General features: G+C 34.0%; 1 protein-coding gene across 36 annotated transcripts in view; it reads right to left on the minus strand.

Moving 5' to 3' along the window:
• The window catches only part of PAPOLA (poly(A) polymerase alpha), a 51,641-nt gene that overhangs the window by 4,300 nt on the left and 24,305 nt on the right, over positions 1-23,036 (minus strand). For 26 of the 36 annotated variants that reach the window (XM_081550483.1, XM_081550482.1, XM_081550480.1 and 23 more), the window contains 10 exons: positions 21,508-21,580; positions 20,055-20,175; positions 19,019-19,103; positions 14,488-14,541; positions 13,848-13,967; positions 12,226-12,335; positions 9,769-9,890; positions 6,649-6,791; positions 3,922-4,022; positions 3,500-3,720 (listed from right to left, as the gene is read on the minus strand). In XM_081550483.1, coding sequence (XP_081406609.1) covers positions 3,500-3,720; positions 3,922-4,022; positions 6,649-6,791; positions 9,769-9,890; positions 12,226-12,335; positions 13,848-13,967; positions 14,488-14,541; positions 19,019-19,103; positions 20,055-20,175; positions 21,508-21,580 — 1,150 coding nt within the window. The remainder of the gene's footprint in view (positions 1-3,499; positions 3,721-3,921; positions 4,023-6,648; positions 6,792-9,768; positions 9,891-12,225; positions 12,336-13,847; positions 13,968-14,487; positions 14,542-19,018; positions 19,104-20,054; positions 20,176-21,507; positions 21,581-23,036) is intronic. The other 10 variants (XM_081550512.1, XM_081550503.1, XM_081550491.1 and 7 more) reach the window with 1 other exon arrangement.

Genomic DNA, 23,036 nt, shown 5'->3' on the forward strand with positions numbered 1-23,036 from the left:
ATCGACAGTTAATCAGTGTTAATCAGTTATCAGATGTTAATCAGTCATCGACAGAAGTATATTCCCCAAACTATGGAGTTCATGAAATACTTTTTTTGTAAGGAAGAGAAAACAAAAAGAGCTCATTGATCAAACACAGGAACTTGGAATACTATCACCTCCTTTTTGGGAGATTCATATACATTAGTACAGAAAAGGTTCTGAGCAGCTCTAGACAGACTTTCTCTTTAACTTTCCCAAACTTATTTAACCACAGAATCCCCCTGGCTTAGTGTTTAACATCCTGGAGGAGGCCTGAAAAATGTTCTCCTCAGGTCTTTTTTTTCCTCTCTAATTTATTATAATTCTATTTAAAACAAACAACTTATTTTTGGTAAAGAGGAGAAATGAGAAACCAAAAATGGCTGTACTTTACTCATTCTATAGTGAGTTACTTGGAATAAACATCACTTTCTTACGAAAAACAATTTTGACACTAACTTCTCTGTTCTCCTTACTAGGCAGAACTAAAATTTATTTGTAAATGTGGCTTTAAAACAAGACATAAAAAACACAGCTAACTTACAGAGTAGAAAAGATTTAACACCAGTATCAACCAATTCCCTTAAGGACTTTTATTTGTATCCTGCAAACATACAAACTTAAAAAATAGTAACAAGTCACAGCTGGGCAAATTTCAATACTGACTGGCTATGTGACACTACAGAATTATTATTACTATCAGTAAATATAATGATAGGTGTATACATATATATACACACACATTATCAGTATATTTACCTATATAAAATCAAACACAAATATTTATGATTGAAATGACATGCTTGGGATTTGCTTCATAACAATGGGAAAGAAAATAGATTTGTAGATGAAACAAGACTGGCCCTGAGTTGTTAACTGTTAAAGCTTAAGTGATGCAAACATAACTTGTTCATTACAATTTCGTATGTTTGAAATTTTCCATAACTTAAAAATTATATATATACATATAAACACACATATATACACACATATAGAGCAGCATTTAGCCATAGAATTCAGGTGATAAGGCAAACTTTTTCTATATTTATTTTACATTTCTACCGAAAAGATTTAGCGTATGATAAAAATTAAGCAAAAAGCAAAACTAAACTACCTGACAATACCTAAAATATCTGTACACGTTAGTGTATTACTGAGCAGGCAAGCGTTTGTTTCTGGTTTACTCAAACTTCTAATACTAAGTACTCATTAACAAATAATGAAACACCTTGCAGGAGACCTTCAAAATCAAAACATTTGTAATAGACTTTTTCACCTTTAGCACCACGATGTTTAGGCCTGAGTTTTAATCCTGACTCTGACTTTCATTAGTTTTACAAATGGGAAAGTTATTGAACCTCAAGTTCCTCTTCTGGGAAAGGAGATTAGTCTATGAGAAAACCTAAAATTCTAAGATCCATTCCGCATCTTAAAATTCTACTTCTGTTAGTTAACATCACGAAGTTGTCCTAAGTAAGATGCAAACAGTGAGAAAATACATAGAACAAAAAATTATAAGGGGGAGAGGGCAGCAATGAATCTGTATTTTTAAAGATACTTAAGAAAAATCAATCAAAGATCGATCTTACAGGTTGAATAAATAAAAACTACTAAAAAAATCAATGACACAATCATGGGCATTTGAGTACTCACTAGATAGCTGACTGCTCATTTTTTTTAGGTGGGCTTTTTTTCCTTATACTTTCTTCCCTGTAATTATTACCTTTTAGACACACGATTTTAAAAATACTAATGAAATAATATGACTGAAGTCTGAATTTTGCATCTCAATAATTCAAGTACAGGGGAAATGCAAAGCAAAAAGAATTAAGGGTACAGGGACTGGCTGAATTCACTACACCTGAAATTGCATGATGGGTACTCTTGTATATATTTGAATTTTTATTTAAAAATTAAATGATCTCTTGTATATATTTAAATTTTTCTGTTTGAAGTTTAAAAATTCTATATTCCTATTGCCTCTCTAAACCAGACATGAAACAAGAGTGTTTTCTACCAAGGTAAGCACAAATGAAATTTTAAGTATTGTGCTGATACATATTTTGGAACTCTCACAGGGAAAGGAATTAGGCCATTAACATGAAGCAACAGAATGACAGGTATCCAGAGTTATGCTTACATATACCTTACAGGCAAAAAGAAACATGAATTGTGAAATGCTGACAACTCCAAACAAGCATCAACAGACAGAAAGTGGTATTACATCCAAACTACATTCTTAGGTTGCTGCACAACAGTCTTGTGTAGAACTGGGGTCTTTAATAAAAACATTAGTAGGTCTAATTCCTGGAGAGTCTGATTCAGTGTATTTGGAGGAAGCCCTATAATCTGCATTTTAAAAAAGCAAAATCAAAACAACAAAATCTGAAAAACTGAGGTTGAAAATCAACTTGCCTTGAGATAATTACAAAGACAGATGTGTTTCAGAATACATGGTACAAAACATGATATACCATACCCATTTTTCATTCTCATTTAGCATTGTCAGAGTGACGAAATTTATTAAATTTAGTTAACAGCGACTGTTTCCAAAAAAATCTAAACCGAAAGGATTCAGATTAAGCTTGGAATAACACTTTTCGATACAGTAATCTTTCACCATTAAAAATAAAATCACTATGTAAGAGCCCTCCTTTCTTGCCACTATTCTAAAGAAACTTTCATGTAACGAGGAGGTTCCTAAATAACAAGTTATCAGCCAAAAATCTTAACAAAATTGTTGTCTTGGGCTGTCATCTCTGGGACAATGGTGAATGTCTCATTAACAGAAAAATACAGTAAGAGTGATTCCAGGGAACAATGAAAGTGTGTTACAAGGCTACTTCTATTTTAAGATAAACACCAAAATCAACACGCACTTTTAACAGTTTTCCTAAAACTATCTGAGACTTTGACAAGGTAAACCAACCACTATGAAAAGTGAAAATACTATTAGAAAATTTCCCGAAGGTCTGGAGGATATAATCACAATCATTCAAGGTACCAAAACTAATCTGATGTGGCAACTTATGGCCAGGCATTCAATAAGAATTCCCTGAGAACCTCTCAGTGACCCTTTGATACCAAGTACAGTACAGAAGCTCCAAAACTCCACCTGGAATACAGAATACAGAAGCAGAAAACCATGTCCAAAAGGGATACTGAAGAACTGGTACATGTGAAAGATACAGTTATGAGAGACCTATACGTTAAGATGACATGTAAACCCATGCTGAAGTGTGTTACAGCCTAGACATGCTGCAGAAATTTAAACAAGAAAAACAGCTCTATGAAAGAGTTAGTTACTGAAAAGAGTGGGAAAGGGTAAAAGAGCAAACTATGGCACTGAAGCGCTATCTAAAATAATCTAAAAGCTTTCCTCCTTGCTGCTTCTAAATCTGGGCTCACAAGGTTTTCTTTCACTGGATTTTAAAACAGGCAAGGTGGTTATTCTCAAGACTGACTAATATATAGATACCTCTTCTGTTTTGGTTTTCTTGGGGCTCTCTTCTTTATGAGGTGAGGATGTCCTCTTGACCCCTACTATAGGATTAGGTATCTTTGCTGCTGCATTTCCTGAAGGTCTTGGTGGTGGGTTTACCAGACGTGTTGAAGAAACGACTCTGGAGACCGCAGGCTTTGGTGGTGATGAAATGGCTGGCTGTGTGGCTGTTTGAGGAATGCTTTCACTCGATGTGCCTGAGTAGTAAGTATATAAATACATACAAGCTCAATGACAAAACACCAAGTTACAAGTTTTTTTATTTTACGTCTACAGGGAAATAAAAAAAATGGTATTAAAAAACTAAATTCAAACTACTTAACAAACAAAGCCATTTTTCAAAATGAAGGCTAAAACCAAATATAATGTAATATTTCCATATCTGGCAATCTCCTTACCCCCTGAGCTTTCACTGGAATTTACTTGTGGCACAGAAACTTCAGTAGCCTGTATGTTGGTCACAGATGCTGCTGTTACAGCTGGAGCAGGACTGTTTCTGCTAAAAATGGGGAACAAAAATTAAAAGGTGAAAAAAAGCAAAATCTCTTACAAAAGCAGGAGATAAATAAAACTCAGTAACAAAATCTAATATGTGAAGTTATTTTCTAAAGTAAATGATTGATTCTTTAGTTTTATTTCTCATACATATGTATACATCAGTAACTAACTTTGACAAAATAAAATCAACAGTCAAAAGCACAGAAACATTTTAAAGCAGTGCTGCTCAACAGAGTTTCTTTAACTATGATCTGTATCTACACTAACCAGTATGGTAACCACTATACACAAGTAGCTACTCTGCACTTGAAATACAGCTAATGGGAAATGGAGTGTTTGATTTCATTTAACATTAATTAAACTGGCACATCGGAGAAGGCGATGGCACCCCACTCCAGTACTCTTGCCTGGAAAATCCCATGGACGGAGGAGCCTGGCAGGCTGCAGTCCATGGGGTCGCAAAGAGTCGGGACACGACTGAGTGACTTCACTTTCACTTTTCACTTTCACGCATTGGAGAAGGAAATGGCAACCCACTCCAGTATTCTTGCCTGGAGAATCCAGGGACGGGGGAGCCTGGTGGGTGGCCGTCTATGGGGTCGCACAGAGTCGGACACGACTGACACGACTTAGCAGCAGCAGCAAACTGGCACATACAGCCAATGACTGCCATATTAGCAGAGTTAAAAAAAATAAGATCTGTTCTTGTTTAATTTAGGGTAACTGACTTAAACGATTTGGGGTATAAGAAAATACTATCAAAAGCTGTAAAACAAGAAAATCGTCTGAGAAATAAGATTTGACATGCAAACCTAAGGGTTCATGAAGTCCTAAAAGGCTATCCAGGGGCCAGATAAACAACAAATGATCTCAAAACCCAATCTCTCCTTCAGTGTTCTGGATCCCACTCACCCTTTGTTTCAAGAAACTCAAATCACCCCTCCTTCACTCTCCTATCTCTAACCTTTCTGTCTCAAATAAATCCTGTATCTCCTGTGGTTATTCACTGGCCTTCCACTATAACTTACACTCTCTAACTGCTGAACGCCATGTCAAGGTGAGCAAAACTAGAGGACTTGGATTTCTGATGCTTCCAAGACAAGCAGAAGCAGCGAGAGCAGTCAGCTGATTAAAGTTCTGAGCTCACTGGGACACAGGAGGACATGAGGTCAAGGCAGCGGGTAATGCCACACCCTCAAAGCGAACACAAGGAAGGCATAAAGGACTAAGAGAGAGCCCTGAAAAGGCACAAGCATCTAATGATTAAACAGAAAAGAAAAAAAGAGAACCACCACAGGTGCAAGAGAAAACCTGAAATAAAATAGCAAAGTGGATAGTACATAATTAAGAGTTGAGCAAAGATCTATTTTACATACATGTGAAATGCCTCAAAGTACACAAAGGCTTTTATACAACTTCCAAAATTCTTATTAAAATTTTTGCTTCTTCACTCAAAATATATAAAAAAAGATGAAACCACTAAAAATACAACTCTGGAAGTTAATGCTGTACAAATGCAGAATTGCTTTAAAACTGCAAGATTTAAGGATCAGGTTGATGCCCAAAGACTTCAGATTATGTATGACTGGCCTAAAAACACATCACACATCCAAAGCCAAAGAGAAGAAAACTAAATCCCCATCATTTATTGCACCTTGGCATTTTCTATTTCATGCTACCCAAAGATTCATCCCAACCTGCATCTTTGCCATTGGTTATTATTTAACAATATACCTTAACAATTCAATTTTTAAAATTGCTCTTTTCAAAAAATTAATATATAACATGCATTCAGAAAAGTGTTCCTGGTTTAAGTATCAACTCACTAAACAAAGTGGTCAATGTAATCATCACAATTTAAAACACCAGCAGCACCCCCAAAATCTACAATAAATAGCTCCCTTTGAAAATACAGTAGTATATCCATTTAAAAAATCTGCAATGATACACTATGAAGATTTACAGAAGTTAAACATAAATATGGCTTTTTCATTCTAATTTTTGCCACCACAGCCATGTTTTTTTCTTCAAGATAAAAATGTTCAGCTGCTTTGTGAAAGTTGCTCAGTTGTGTCCGACTCTGCGACCCCATAGACTATACAGTCCATGGAATTCTCCAGGCCAGAATACTGGAGTGGGTAGCCGTTCCCTTCTCCAGGGGATCTTCCCAACCCAGGGATCGAACCCAGCTCTCCCACATTGCAGGCGGATTCTTTACCAGCTGAGCTAGGAGGGAAGCCCAAAAATACTGGAGTGGGTAGCCTATCCCTTCTCCAGCAGATCTTCCCGATCCAGGAATTGAACCAGGGTCTCCTGCACTGCAGGTGGATTCTTTACCAACTGAGCTATCAGGGAAGCTGCTTTACATACTCTTAAGAGAGACAATTCTTCAAAAGAAATTTCCACTAAAACAAGTCCACATAAACCTTCTCTAGAAGATCTCCAGTATTTTCAGATATTTACCCCCTGCTACATAGGTAATAAGCATCTCCAGGACAGAAATGTGATTCGTCCCTCTTTCTGGTTCTCCTTAGCATACCATGTAGTTCACCACAGGCAGTAGGTATTTCAACTTAAGAAACTGGTTATTCAAACAGCCACTCCACTTCCTTTCCCTTTTTCCTTACCCCTGAGAGCTGCCAGAACTGTTCAATGGACTGGTCTTCATAGCACTAGTAGGTGAAGGCACAGACATGCTGTTATCACTGTCCATAGACAAGTCGAGGCTGCTGTCATTCAGAGGTGTCAACTTGACGCCTTCTGTTGAATGCTGCAATCAATACAGTATTTAATCAATTATACCTTTATGTTATCCAGATCTCTGAAACATGAACATCTTTTACTTAACAGATAAATGACTTCTACTGAAAAGCACAAATCAATAAGGTTATGATAACCAGAAGTGTCATGCCAAAATATAAAAGGCATATTTGGGACACATACTTTCTGACTTCTTAGGGTCCTTGATTTAACTACAGTTCCTCGGGGGGAGAAAAATGAAATATCAAACATACACACTGAATGTAAGACACACCTCAAATTAAAAAGCACTTTAATATGAAAATATGTGTAACTTAAGTCAGAGGACTATAAATACACACACACACACACAAGTCAACAGTAAAAGATGATAGCAACAATCAGTATCTCTGGCTAGTGGGATTAGAAGTAATTTTTTGTTTATAGAGTTCAAATTGTTCTACAACAAACATAAAAAATGTATTGATTTTTTAAAAAAATCATCAAGTAGTACAGTTCAGTGCCTATTCCTAGTTATTTGTATGAGCCTCTCTGAAAAGCAAGATTTCCAAAGCTCTATCTGCAGCTTAGGATTTTAACATGGTACATTTAATAGTATAAATTATCCTGTTAAAATAAAACCAAAACTAATTTCCTAAAAACTTAATGACCACACATAAATCCAAATGTTGGTCCTGACTCTTAAAATCAAAGCACTCAAAAACAGTTACTCGTTGCAGGAAAATCAAAAGCTAAAAAACTATAAACGGTGCTATGAGATAAAAGTTGATTTTAAATTGACTTAGAGTTTCCATTTCTGCAATCAGCACTATTATAACATAAAATTGATTTCTTCATTTTTTTCCAGAACACTTTTAGTTTGTGTTCACTCACCTACAGAAACATTGTAATGGAAGTAATTTGCATTATTTAAAAAACCCATACCCCATATGTATGTGCATGCCTGTGTGTGTGTACAACACATGGACACCCACTCCAATTCCCAAATGACAAGATAACCTAATCTTTGAGTGAATGCCTCAGAGATACCACTTGTGTACATAAATCAATACTGACCAAACAGGGAAGATGAGATTTAATCATACTACAGCCATACAAAGAAATACCAACCACCCACTTAATATTTGTAACATAATCTGGATAAATGTTCACAAAATTGAAAGCACCCCAAAAAAGCAGGTCACAAAAGAGTAGGTATCATTAAAAACCTCTTAAAAAATACACATTATCTGTGGTTACATACATGCACTGAAGAGTCTATATAGAAATACACTAAAATGTTGAGAAAGGTGAAATCAGCAGTGAGATCATGGTTAAACTATTTGATACAATTTTTGGACTAAATAAACTTCTGATCACTAATGATACATTTTATAATCTAGAAGATTTTATCTAGATACTACCTTAAGTAATAGAATAAAAAATTTAATTACAATCTAGTTGTTCCAAATATAACATTGCCATGTAAACAGGAGTTTTAAAAGTTTTTAATCTGAATTAAAGGTTCAGGAAAACCTAACTACTTCCTTTATAAGTATTTCTATTTCACTAAAATGGCTAAGCATGGAAGAACATAATCTAATTATGCACATTCACTTCTAAAAACACATAAAATGTTTATATATTTTTGTATGCAGTAAATACACATGCAAATACAGTTGCTTAAACCCATTAATAATGTAACACCAAGGTACAATCAGAAGACAAACTTTTATTTTAAAAATAAAATAATTTAATGATAAGTTTTATGTTAACTTTATGACAAAAAATAACGAGCTCAATAATAGGAAATATTTTGTCACTTTCTAGATTAATTTAATAATGAGAAGTGAGTAACAAGTAAGTGTGTATAAAGGCTTTAATGTAATGCTATTTTTAAAAATGAAATATACTTTTATGCATTTTACACCTAAAAAAATAGTACCTCTATGTTATGAATAATGATGATGGTGGTGATAACAGAAACAAATCTGAATATTCAGTATGTGCCAGGCACTAGTTTTACAGGTATAGGTACATTTTATCCTCATAAAATACATAATAAAGTAGGTAAAATTACCATGATTTTAAGGCAAATCAAGAACATGATATTTAAAATACAACTTGCCCAAGTCTCACAGCTAGGAGGCAGTGGAACCTGAACTTGAACTGTGTGCTAACTTCTTCCCTTTCTTCCCAATCCCAGGCCCAGATAACAAACCATCATCCAGAACACAACAGTCCTTATCCTCTAACACATACTTTTATTTCGTATTCTATCTTAAAAAATATACTGCAAACCTATATATATGACTATGAATATAATTTGATATCAAATGATATTCATCTGCACTTTTAACCCAACATATGTATCTCAAGCTCACATATTTTCACGGCTGTATTTCATTTTAAGAATAAGACACTTTGGAAACCACTTAAAGTAAAAATGTAATTGTTATTCTGCACTAAAATTTTAATAAGTACACTATAATGAGTCCAAACAAGAAACACATGGCTAACAAAAATTATCCGACAGAAATATCAAAACAGAAGAACCACCACAAGACATTACATCCGGTTACCACTGCCAGTCATCTTATCCCCAGCAACTTCTAATTTTTAAATAATATACACATGTAATCCTTATGAAAATAAAATCATTTTCATTTAAAGTCATATCATTAACTTTCTTTACTTTTCAAAGGAAAGTACATACTAATGTGTGATGTGAAATTGATAAGAAGAGATTTCTGAAAAGACAATACAAATATATATATAAAATAATGCTGTGAAGCACTTCAACTAATCTGAAGTCTGAAAGAAGTGTGTGAAAGAAATTGCTTAGGAGCAACGTTTCACGTAACGGAATTTCCTATACAAGAGATTTTCAAAATGCTGTGATCTATTTCAAATACAACTTATCGACTGAGCCTAAATTCTGAAATACTGATAGGCTGGATACACAAAACATTGATTGGTAATGCCTTTTAAGTACTGTCTAAATTTACCTTCTTCTTTTTCTGAAGCACGTGACTAGGTAGTAGTTGATGGAGTTGCTTTCTTTTTACATGCATTGCAGCAATTTTCATGTCCACCTCAAACATCTTGCTGTTTATTGCTTGCCTATAAACTATACAAATTAGGAAATTGTTACAGGCAAAAGAAACATGCTAATAAAGGCAGTTAAACTCATTCAGGAGAACCTATCTTAAGTAGGAACCTGTTCTTCATCAATATTGCCTATCAATCAAATTATCTGGTCAAAATGTCATCTCTGATCTGACATAATTCATTGCCTGAGCAAACTCTAATAAATGTCTTTTACCACAAGGTATATACATAATGAATAAAAACAGAATATATTAATTCTTCTAGTGTAATAACTCAGAGTAATAAGAGTTAACTCCTCAAGGAGTGACAGAATTGGAGAAAAGGGGTTTCTTAAATTCATACTTCTTTATGCTAGCAATATAATTTAAAATTCTAGACCAAATATGTAACAACTGCAATAAAACAAACGTCAGAAGGTCCCCAAATGGAAAATATCACATGTTCTTGACATGGGGAATATAGGAGGAAATAAGAGACCAAAAGAACCTCAAACTTCACATTCTAGTGGAGAAACAAACAGAAAAAAATGTAATTTATGTTTCATATCAGATAGGTGATAAGTGCTATGGAGGAAAAAACTGAGTAGGGGAAGAAGTCAGGAAGCTCAGCGTGGAAACAGATTACATGTGAGTGGAGACTCACATGCAAGTTGGTAAATAAGCTCAGAGTACATTGTGGGATCCTTTCTAGCAAGAGCAAACACCAAGAACAAAAGGTCCTGAGCATGCTTGGGATGTTTGAGGAATGACAAAAAGGCCATGGGGAGAAGGGAAAGTAGAAGATCCATAATGCCTTATCTGTAACCCTAAAATCCCCAAAGACAAATTCTGATCCGAACTATTTGTGGCTATACTGTATGTAAATATTGTATAGAGATATTACTGTCTTTGACTATAGAATGTTGCTCCCCACTGGTAATATTATTACTTTATTACTTTCCTGACCTCAAGATACATGGATAAAGGATTCTGAACTTATTACAAGTTTTATATACATATATAAAGAAATTATATATATATATATGTACACAAATTACAAAGAAATGAAGTCAGAGTCATAATGAGAAGACTAGGTCATATAAAGGCTTGCAAACCACAGTAAGGATATGGACTGATTCAGAGTATGGGTATGCTTTTAGCAGGTGAGACATAATTTAGCTTAGTATCATTCTGGATGCTGACTGAGAACAGCTGAAGGGCAGAGTAAGAAAATTACAACAAGAGCAGTAATCCAAAAGACCAGTGGTAAGAGGCTTGGACTAGGGTAAAAGCAGTAGAAATACCAAATAGTAGTAAGAGTCTCAATGTACTCTGAAAATAGGGACAAAATGTTTTTTTTAATAGATTAATACCAAGTATGGGGAAAACAGGATTCAAAGACTACAAGATTTCTAACTTGAGCAACTAAGTTCACAGCTGCCAGATCTCAGTTCTCACCTGAGATTAAAAAGATTTAACACTAAAGGAGACGGGGGCAAGAATTTGAGTTTTTATCATGTTACATTTGTTTTGTCAGAAAATCCCACAAAGTATTCCATTAAAATGTTTCAAGATACAGGACAACTAAATCTTTCTTTCCCCCAATATCTTTAAAATGCTATAAAATCTTGATGGCTCCTGAGTACAAACTGTGCTAAGCAGTTCAACAAGGTATAACGCACAAAACAAATATTCTAGTCCAAGTATCTCTACATGATTTGTTATTTCTATAGAGCCTTAGCTTCTGCCAACTACTTCTAGTAGTAAGGTTTTAGTTAAACCATACTACCTTGTATCTCAGGTCAATCCAAAATGTAACTCATATTGTATTCCCTATTCATGAATTGGAAGAGGAAATGGCAACCCACTCCAGTATTCTTGCCTGGAGAATCCTCATGGGCAGAGGAGCCTGGAGGGCTACAGTCCATAGGGTCACAGAGTTGGACACAACTGAGTGACTAAGCACATTCATGAATTAAAATTTGGGTCTATAATTGAGAGTGAGGATAAATAACCTCACTTCACCAACGTTGAGCTTCAAAATTTTCTAAGGTTCAAGACTATTAAGGCAATCAGACAGACTCGGTCTTTTAAGAGAATCAAATATCCAGGCTATTTCTAATTTCATAAAGTAATAATAGGCAACTTAAAGTGGTTCAACTGTTTAATTTTAGGTCTACCACAAAATAAAAAAAATTATTTAATATATTAGACATTACCGAAACTAATACCTAATCCAAAAATATTAAGGTTATTTTGACGATCACTGTAAAATATTCCCAAGTAATTTTAAGTTATTACAAATTCTATTATGGTATACATAAAGACAATTCAAATATGCAACTACATGTTTTGATTATCCAAGGAGAAATATACCTGTATCTGTGAAAGACTGAATATCATAGGTGAGATCAACACTGAGATTTTCCGAGTTTTCTGTTTTTTTAAACACTAACCCAATCACCCACATCGTGCGAAATTCTTCCCTGTAAAATAAAAAGAGTATTACAATAATTTATCAGGATTTCATGAAAACAGTTATCAATGCACTTCACAATCTGATGTACATGGAAAAACTCAGAATACAAATACACAAGCAAACTAAGTTATAAACCAAATTCCATCAAAACTCAAATTCCTCCTCTACATCTGTCCTCTGTATTTCTACTGCTTTATAAAAAATGGGAGCCCTACGACAAATATCCTCTTCATTATCTATGTACTAATAGCCAGTGTTTTTAATGATCAGAAGTACCAAAGGCACTTCAAAGAAAGTTACGTAAATTAATGACATTTTAGAAAAATCTGAAACAAAACTAGTCTAGATATAAAAATTTAACTAGATCTTAATATATATTCCCTAAACTTTTAAAACTCAACTGAAAAGGTAGCATGAAGTCTGACCACAGCATAACAACAGGAATAGCGGGTGATTCAGCTACTTTTGCAGAGAAGGCAATGGCACCCCACTCCAGTACTCTTGCCTGGAAAATCCCATGGTTGGAGAAGCCTGGTAGGCTGCAGTCCATGGGGTCACTAAGAGTCAGACACGACTGAGGGACTTCACTTTCACTTTTCACTTTCATGCATTGGGGAAGGAAATGGCAACCCATTCCAGTATTCTCACCTGGAAAATCCCAGGGAGGGGGGAGCCTGGTGGGCTGCCGTCTATGGGGTCGTAAAGAGTCGGACACAACTGAAGTGACTTAGCAGCAGCAGCAGCTACTTTTGAACATTTAATGATACATCTATTGAATGGATCGGTCTTTTAATGATTAAGATTGCAGCAACAAAAAAAAATTATAAAAAACTCAAATGGCAACTCTTTTACATGAATGCAAAAGAAATTAATCTGTAAAAATAGTAACAGCTATATCTATTACACCACCAACTTAAGTGATCTATTTACCAGTATTTTTCAATCTTTAATACTGTATCTTGAAAAAAAAAGCTCACTATTAAAACTCCCCTCGCCCACCAAATACAAGTGGTTATAGGCAAAGTAGAATTTCATCTCCTTAATAAAACAGCAGCAGCAATCAAACTGGAAATTGACCTATAAAAGATCCTTAAAATAAAGTGAGGCAGCTTTTAGTAACTTATGTTTTTAATGTCCCAGAATCCACCACAGGTCAAATCTAAGCATTATCTCTTTGTAAAAAAAAATGAAAAGCGAAGATTGATGTTTGATATAGCAGCTATTCTAAAAATCACTCTACAAAAAGGGGAGAAGGTATATTGCTGAAGAATTGGAACTCAAATTAGTTAACAGGCACTTCATCATTACAACTTATTTCGGAGGTGATTTTTCTCCAAAGAAAAAAGTCTTTCTCTTCAGTGCTTCTGATCTGGAAACCCTAAACCACAGATCTCAAATTGGTCTGACCCATATGTAATCAAAAGAATAGTGACTCGAGTTATTAACAATTGCCTATAAAACTTCCATGAGCAAAAGCTGAAAAGAGGATGGGGAATCCAGATTTTAGAGGATTGCTTACTTGTCAGGATTTTCTTTGGGTGCTGGAAATGACTGGGGATTCACATGAGCCAGTGTAATAAACTCATTCTTCTCCAAACTTCCAACCAGGATTCGGATTTTTGATTCCACCAAGCCCACCCTGAACAAATGTCACTCATTATTAATGAAAATTTAATTAAAAAATAAAACAAAATGCACAAAATCAAAGTTTGTATAAAGCTATAATATGAAGATAACTTAAATACATGAAGGCAGTTCAACTGTCTCAATTCCCATAGATAAAACTAAAACCTTATGTTCTAGCTCAAAAATGATGAGGTCCAAACCGCAGGGAGAAGCAAATCAAGTCACATTTCAAACTAGAAAGGTTACAAAAGACATCCCCAGAAATATTTACAGACAAAAAATCAGTAAACTAAAAGAAAGCACTTTAAATACAGTTAAGAAATAATACACGGATCTCTATAAGACAAAAAAAAAGTTGTATATGGATCTCCAAATTTCTATACTTCCATTAAAACTTCAAGTAGTAAAGCTGCATTTATGAACAAAATCAAACTTGATGTTTTAAGGACTTCCGTCTCCTACTGTGTTCTGGGGCTATCTGATTCGTTTTGAAGTATTGTTTTTTGTTTTGTAAAGTCTAATCTTATACTCACCATTCTAGGCGTTGTTTTTCAGTTGGTGCACTTGCTAGAAGTACAATATAATGCCTTTGAAGATAAAGACAACATGCTATTTATTTCATTTAAGTGCTTTGTGCTGGATATTAACACCATAATGTAATAAGCTTCGTGACAGTTATAGATCAATTTAGCAAGAGAGAACTGCAATTTCAGTTTGCACATAAAATCATAAACACTAAAATTCCACAAGTTTAGCAACTACTGGGCAAGTTTAATTCTTCTGTAAAAGAAAGTAATTTTACGAAAAATTACCCCCAAAGCAGCTTAATTCAAAAACATTAACTAAACATCACTGATAATTTGGTTCAATAATTCTAGTGGAGTGCCTTATCTTTAAAGAGCCACCTCACTAAAATATAACCTATTAAAGCAAAATTGCTTCGATGGAAATAAAGCACCAGGGCTTTAGCCACAAAAGCAGGGTCACTAAATATACACACATTACATCAGTAATTTCAAAAATAGTATCCAATACATTATGCTTTTTAATTCAAATTAAAAGGTAGCAAAAATTAAACTGAATACTTGAGTCAGGCCTCATGCTTTTTTTCAAACAACACTATGAATTTCTATAACAAAGTAGCAGACATCATTAACATGAGAGCAACAAAGTCATGTGATTTCTATGTGGAATTCAATTGTTTAAATTAGAACAAAATCAAGTTTTCATTTCAGAAAACACCATCATGACCAAGTATCTATTTTTAAATGTTTTTGAAACAAACTATTTACAACTAAAGTATAACTCAACTTCATAAGACTGAAAAAAAAAATTCAATCCAATATACTTTTCTACAAAATCCATTTTAGAGGTGACAGAAGTCAAACTTCTCACCAGAAACTTTACTTCAAAAAGCAAACTGACATCATTACTGAATCCAGATACTAGCTGGAAAAGTCAGAGTATGACCACAATTGTAAATAAACTTCATGTATAAACTTAAGGTTAACAGGGATAATACACATAAATATGAAAACATGTAGACAGAAAGTAAATATGCAGTCCAACTCCACAGACCAATACTTCCTTTCCTTTACCAGTTTAATTTGTTCAGCAATTATTTAGAGCAAACCAAACATATGGAACACACACAGACAGCCCAAATAAATAGAAGTCAAAATTTACATAAAAGCACTAAAAGCTCATGCATTTTATGTATACAGAAAACTCTTTCAGGGCCCTAAATGCTCTTGTAAGTCAAACAAAACCCTAATAAGCTCAGTAAAGCCTGAGTTCCAGTTTCCTGGGAGTTTGAAAATGGACAACAAACTTTAGAGGAGTAGGGGGGAGAAACAGGGGTATGGAGAAAAAACGAAAATATAACAACTTGTAACAGGAGACAAAGTATAAAAAGCAGGCATGCACACAAAAATTCAAGAAGACAAAGTTGTCTGGGTTCACCTATTAGGACAAAACTCAAATCTCCAAATTACTCTAGCACCACACTAGTGAAACAGATGATCTTAATGACCATCTGAGTCTTTAACAAAAGCTTAAATGATACACAGTGCTCTCTATTATGACAAAATATAAAACTCACTTGAACATAATCTTGTTGGCAATTCAATGTTTAAAGTTCTAAAGCTTAGAGAGTTCAACTTTGGTTCTTACTGAAATCCAATGGGCCGGGGCAGGGGAGGGGTCTACTCTGCACATTGTTTACAATAAAGGCATCTGTTTAAACATAGTTGAAAGTGTTAAACAATCAACATGTATGTATGCTGAAGTTAAGTGTTCTTGACTCAGCCACATTTAAGCAAATATGAAGTGGGAGATATAAAACACAGTAATTATGTTTAATAGACATAACCTGCCATTAACAAGTTTCCTATCAGGGCACAGAGACTAAAACTGGGTCTAAATTTAGACTATATTTAATTTTGTTGCTGCTTCAAAAAATACTATCCTCTATTTCACAATGTCGTGATTATGCTTCAGGTACTCAAATGGCTTCACAAGACTTTGAAGCCAATGCAATGATTAACATTTCCCAATTTAAACATTATCAGTTTTCAACTTAAAAAAAAATTAACTATAAAAACCTACCACAAATGAATTAACACCTCTTTAAAAACATTTAATTTAGTTGCTCTTATTACCTCACAACTATTCATCCCCCAAAAAGCATTTTTTTAGGTAGGTTTCCTGGCCACTTCATCACACGAACATTTTTCCTGGGTAGGTAGTAACTCAAGACATTATACCAAAAATCTAATTTATCTCTTTGGCAAAAATCCTTGCAATTCCATCTTTAAGTAACTCAGGTTCAAGAAATTAGAGTTCATTGTTCTTAAAGCTTTCAACATGTTCTGAGGCTAAATTATTCTATACATACATACTCCCTGAAATGATAAATTATTAGCCTTATCCCTGAGAACATTTAGTTTTTTTTCCCTAATACCTTTCCTTCCTTGTTTCCTAAGAAAATTGAACATCTGAAGTTGTCACACTTCCTATGTCAACAGCGATTTACTTTACTGCTGGTTACTTATGTCAGCTTGAGTATCTTTAACAGTAGAACATGAAAAGTATTTTCTTAAGACTGTAAAATTCCACAAGGCAATGTTATCCCTTTTGGGCAAGCTTTCTAACACAACTGAAATTTCCTACACATAACACTTTTAGGATATACTTGAAGAAGCTTAATCAACTTTGACAAGAAAAAACTAAGCATTTCAGTTCAGTTGAACAGCTAATCTTTGGGGTGTTTCATACAATATAGTAAAAGAAAAATTCAAACCTGGGAATACTCAAAGTCTAACGATAACAATTACGAATTTTTTAAGAGGAAAAACTTTTGAGAAAAGTTAAGACATAAGTGAATTTGGTATAGGTAAAATCAGCTGCTTGTCATGTTTTCAAATCTTTTTTCCCAGGACTCACAGCTGAAATTATCTGATACAATTTTCTCTATTTGTTGCTACCTCCTCATTTCTGTGTTTCAAGTTGTTTTTAATAACCTAAAATAATTTGTTTCAAGAGAATTCGGTAAAGATAATCGGTCAACAGAAGACCTTACATGTACTATTTGGCACAGGTTTTGAAGGATAACCTAAAAGTCTTAAAAGAAAGATTAAACAAGCGTCAAAACACACACACACACACAAAAATCCTTCAAAGTTCTAGTAATACAAATTTAAATAGATGACATTATCAAGATTTGTTCAGCTTCAACACTAATCTTTCTTAAAGTGAAAAAAGAGAAAGAAACCACTTAAGTAGGTACTTAGAAGAACTTCATTCTACCCACTTCTCATTCCTACAAGAAAATGGGACAGAAAGAAGAATCTATCTAGCTTCATCTTGGATTCTCAGGGATTAAGAGATGCTGACATTTCTACAAGATCAGTTTCTTTATTCTCTTTACAAGTAATCATGTGCTCTCTCATGCCAGTTTTTAAAGTATCAAAATGTTTATTAGTTCAAATGTTCAAAGGTACTTCCTCAACAGTGGTTAAAATAAAAAACGATGCAAACTTGTCCGCCAAATGGAGAAGCACAACTTATGGGGAATAATAAACAAGAACATTCAATGTTATGCTATTTAAAATTTTTACTGACAATGCAGTGCTCCCAGAACACAACAATTAAGCTGGCTCCATTATTGCTTTTTCATGCAAAAGATACAGAAACAAAACACAGAGACATCATGAAGGTCATCATTCTTGTTTTTAATTGGGGAAATAGCATAAAGCAATCTTGCTTAGATTATTACAAAACACAATCCAACATAAGATCAAATGGTCAGGAAAGTTTCAAGCATTAAAGAAAAAAAATTTTTTTAAGTGGGACTTTGGCAAGTTTTCAGCTCAGGGCAAATAAAAGTGCAAGTCCGTTTTTTTTTTAAAGTAAGATTTATTATAACTTACAGTTTTCATCAAAACCAACACAATCAGGCTATTAACCTATACTGAGGTATTATATCATTATATTAAAACCATTAGTAAAAAATATGACACCCACTGAGATTCCATGAAAGTATTTGTAGAAATACTTGAGGGGCTTTATGAACAGTAGGGGGAAGTGGTAGGCCAATCATGTGCTGTAACTACTGAAAACATTTTGCTGACTACATATATTGACATTTTATTAGCTCTGCCTGTGTTATAGAGAATCTTAAGAATAAATAAGTTTCCAGAACTGGAAGAAAATAATTACTTACTAGAGAATATTAACTACAGATTTTTAACAGTTCACTCCTTTGCCAAGGTATACAGATTTAGAGTTTTGGTGATGACTAGCAAACCTTCAGAACTGATGTTGCTACAAATGCAGAAATTCGGTTACATCAGGCAGCAAAACTGTAGGGACTACACTGTACCTTGACCAAAAAATAGTATGTTTTCTAAAACAGTATGCCCTTTGTGACAAGAAGAAAACTTGTATAGATGTTTAAAGGAAAATTCAAACTACATTAGTCTAGCAAGAAGAGATGTCACATATGCTACCATTAAAACCAATACTTAAGAGATCAACATGTCCGACATGCCTTAAAATACATACTTGTACTTTTGAAAGAAGTTGGGAGCTTCAAAAAGTTTGGACCACTCTGCCTTACTCAGCAAAATTTCATCTGTGATAGCAAGACCTAAATTAAAAACATATTAAAATATTTGCATGCTTCAGTCTAAGAATCTAGAATTTTAAAGATCTTTTAAATATACCACATGCATTCATTATAATCCTAAAATCATAATTTTAACACAGTAATTTCAGTCTATGACTCTACAGCATAAAGATTCTTACATACGTACACTCTTCTCAAAAACAGAAAAAGCTGGAGAATTTGAGATCCACGTTTCTGGAAAATTGCCATTACTTTAAAATGCCATGCTCACAGAATGCCTCTCTCCTAAAACTGAAGCACTTGAGTTACCCAAGAAAAAAAAAATTTTTCCATAAACTTTCCTGCCCTTCTAAAAAAATTTCCTGTAAAAGGACAGTAACATCTTCCCATGAAGAGCCCCTTTAGACTACAAAAACAACTTTACAAATCTGAGTTTGAAGTTGGTAGTCATATAGCTGATTCTATTTCCTTGACTTGTGTCAAATTAAATAATCCAGTTCAAGCTACTCCCCTCAAAGACCATTTACCATAGCTACTCCTTCAAATGAGCAATACTCATAGGATTCAGAAGTTCAGAGGTTATTCCAGACCAGTGGGCAGTGTGGCCAAAATCCTACTCAAAGCTTTTTCCAAGTATACAGCCTGCTAAAAGCCTCTCATGTCAATCAATGGAGAGAAACTATGATATTATTTAAAATTTCACAAGGCAATAGTATGGCTGTAAACCATAAAGGCCCAGCTAAGGACACAGCTTTAAATTTTAAATCTTCCAATATATACTCAAGAATAAATTGCTTAAGAGAAATTAAACTGTGTTTTTCAAGTTAATTCTCAAATATAATCTGTAATTAATAACACCAGAATCCACTTTGGTGAATGCTTTCTTCCATTTAATTGAATACCCGATTACTGGGTGTACAATGGTATGTAAATCCTTCCTCTATAAAGGAGAGCATAAGGATAAACACTTACCTTGTTTAAACTCCTCAACCATGACCATCCGTGTTGAAACGGACACATTGTACGTGGAGTTCTGTTGTGGGTATGCTGGTGTAATTATAGGCATAAGATGGTACCTATCACTGGGGTTTACCTACATACAACAACAGCCAATCAGTTTCTTCAAGTACATAGTCAACAGATACTTGGACTTTTCACCCCTTGTTAAACTGAACCAATGATTAAATTTTATTTCATTCATAGCTGGAGTTGAGAAAGAAAAACCATGTAAAGAGACTTTTTTTTTAAGGAATTCTTTACAGAAACTGTGATTTGGTCTTAACTAATGGGTTGTTTCAATCATTTGGGCATGACTACTTTGGTGACCTTACTAGAAACAGTGAGCCTGTTGAGCAAAATAAAGGTTCTAACTGGCACCTACTGATGTTTAGTTTTTCTTTTGTCAACAACAGAAATAGGGATGAACACACAATTACATTTTTGAGAAACGTCACATTACAGCATGTTCTGTGTAAAATGAATTTTAAACAAGCTGGAAACTTAAGTTTTTAATATACCCTTAACTTATCAGGAGTAGAAGCTTATTAACACAGGGTACAACTACATTATCCATGTCGGTATCATTTTAAAAGATAACAAAACAATTTAGTAACTATTAATCTTAATTCATATAACTAAAGATAAAAGTGCATTTTTCAACAGAAAAAATTGTAAATTCATATCCTTCCCAAATTAAATGTCTTGAGGTTTGGAAAACTTGAAAATACACAACTTGATGTCATTAACAAGGCTTAAAACTGAAAATATTTCTGATACTGTAATGAAAAATAAAACAGTGTAGATAAATAGAATTTTATAAACCTAGAAAGCCTTACAAACCTAGATTTCTTTTATCCATTAATAAAGTGCATGTTGTTAACATTTAAACTGAGTTAGCAGTGAAGGTCATAACTTCCAAAAAAGCAGAATGGAGGCTCCTCTTCAGCCCAACCATGCTTTTGTAATCTGAATTCGCCAAACCAATTTTTACAATTACATCATAGTAATTGAAGTGATACTGCTTAGAAGTTATGTCATGAAACATTAAGCAACAGTTTTCCTACAATAACCCAATTTTAACAGAATATTTAGATCGAACAAAAAAAAATACAGGGATTTTTAGTATCCTTTTATTATTATTTTTTTAAGCACAAATGCCCACACAACTTTGACTTACAAGGTAGTTCTATATATAAATTGTTAGTGACTTTGATATTATAAACTACGTACAATTAAATGTGGTTCCAGGGTACATAATTATGCTTCTCACATCAGAGGACAATTCTAGTTGAAATTAAAAAGAAAGTGTGATACGAACATGTCCACTCATACGTAACAGAATGGGATGTCTCCCTCAGTTTATGCAGATGACTTCTACTCGTTATTGCACAGTGCGAATTTGTAGGGGAAAAAATAATACACTAACCCTTGGGTCCCATACAGGCAAATTAAGATTGCATTCTTCAGGCTGTTTCAATAGGACTGGATTTGGCCATTCCCTGTTTAAAAAGATTGTAGCACTTGATAAGACTATTGGATATTACCATCTACACGTATTTTGCTAAACATACAGCATTTGCGAATGTGATTCTTCTTCATTCATTTTGCACTCTTGGTATATATCACTTTTTACTCCTCTGTCGATGTTAAGACTATTTGGATTAATTTTGCTCTATGAAATTAACTCCAACCACCTGGTAGCTTTCTCAGACTGAAGTCAAACATCTTCTCTACATCTCAAAGAACTGATAAAGCACTATTCAAATTAAAAAGTACTACCCCAAGACAATCTGATGTGTTCATCTCAAAGTTGAACAGGATAAAATCTCCCATGAAAAGACAAAAATCCTATCTTTATGCTAGCTCCAAAGACAACCCAGGATGAAAAGCTAATTCATTATAGGCAAAGGAGTATGAATAATTATAATCTCTATCTCATGACTTAAAGGTTATTAACATGAATATGAGTAATGATGTGAACACACTGTTTTAAAGATGTGTCCTGTGAGTTAGCTACTTCATCCTTTATAGAACAGATTAAAAATTGGAAAACATTTGGCACCTTTAGGATCAAGATTGTTGTTGTTCACTCACTAAGTTGTGCCTGACTCTTTGCGAACCCATGGACTGCACCACACAGTATCACGATTAGCTTCTTAAAAATATTATTTGCTATGTACGTGCAGCATTAAGAGAAATTCTGACATTTTTCTCACCAATTTTGGTTATATATAATTAAGTGCTATGAAATCCATAAATTACAGGGTGTGTTCTGAAAAGTGTGGCAAAGCTCTAATTATAAATTGTCTCTGATAACTCTTAATTTTTATAAAACATCTAAAACACTATTTTAGAGGGAGAAGGTAGAGAGGGTGACACAAATAGGGAAGACAAAGCTTTCAGGTCAATCTGATTAAAAACCAAGAACTCTAACCTTTTGGGTCAAAGCAACTAATATGAAATAGCAATCTTTTATCTTACTTAAGTAACGGCTGACAAATGTGACCAAGCTTAAATGAGGAAGAACTTTAAAAAAAACCTTTCCTGGGTTAATAATTAATTTCCAAGGGGTAATCAATTGCTTTTCAAGCACTTATAGTTATCCTTAAAAGCTATCTAAACATTTATATCTTTAATATTCTACCAAAGATAAATGGGCAGCTGAAAGCAAAACAAACAACCACGAGAAACTAAAGGTCCACAGTTGAGAAGAATTCAAAGAGTAAAAGAGGTGGTAAGTTTTATCCAAAGTAACTAATATCCCAACCTATCAACTCACTGGATTTTAGCAAACATTACAGCTAAAATTCAGAGTTTATTTGGAGAGTAGGTTTATGCATGGACATACAAACAGCACCTGGCTTACTACCATGGGAAAGCTAGCAAAAGGAACAGAATTAGGCTTGTCACTTTATATACAATATGATCTCCCCAAGGCTATCTACACTGCTACAT

The sequence above is a fragment of the Giraffa tippelskirchi genome, chromosome 12, assembly GCF_054371585.1.
Source record: "Giraffa tippelskirchi isolate mGirTip1 chromosome 12, T2T-mGirTip1v1.2.pri, whole genome shotgun sequence".
Lineage (NCBI taxonomy): Eukaryota > Metazoa > Chordata > Mammalia > Artiodactyla > Giraffidae > Giraffa > Giraffa tippelskirchi.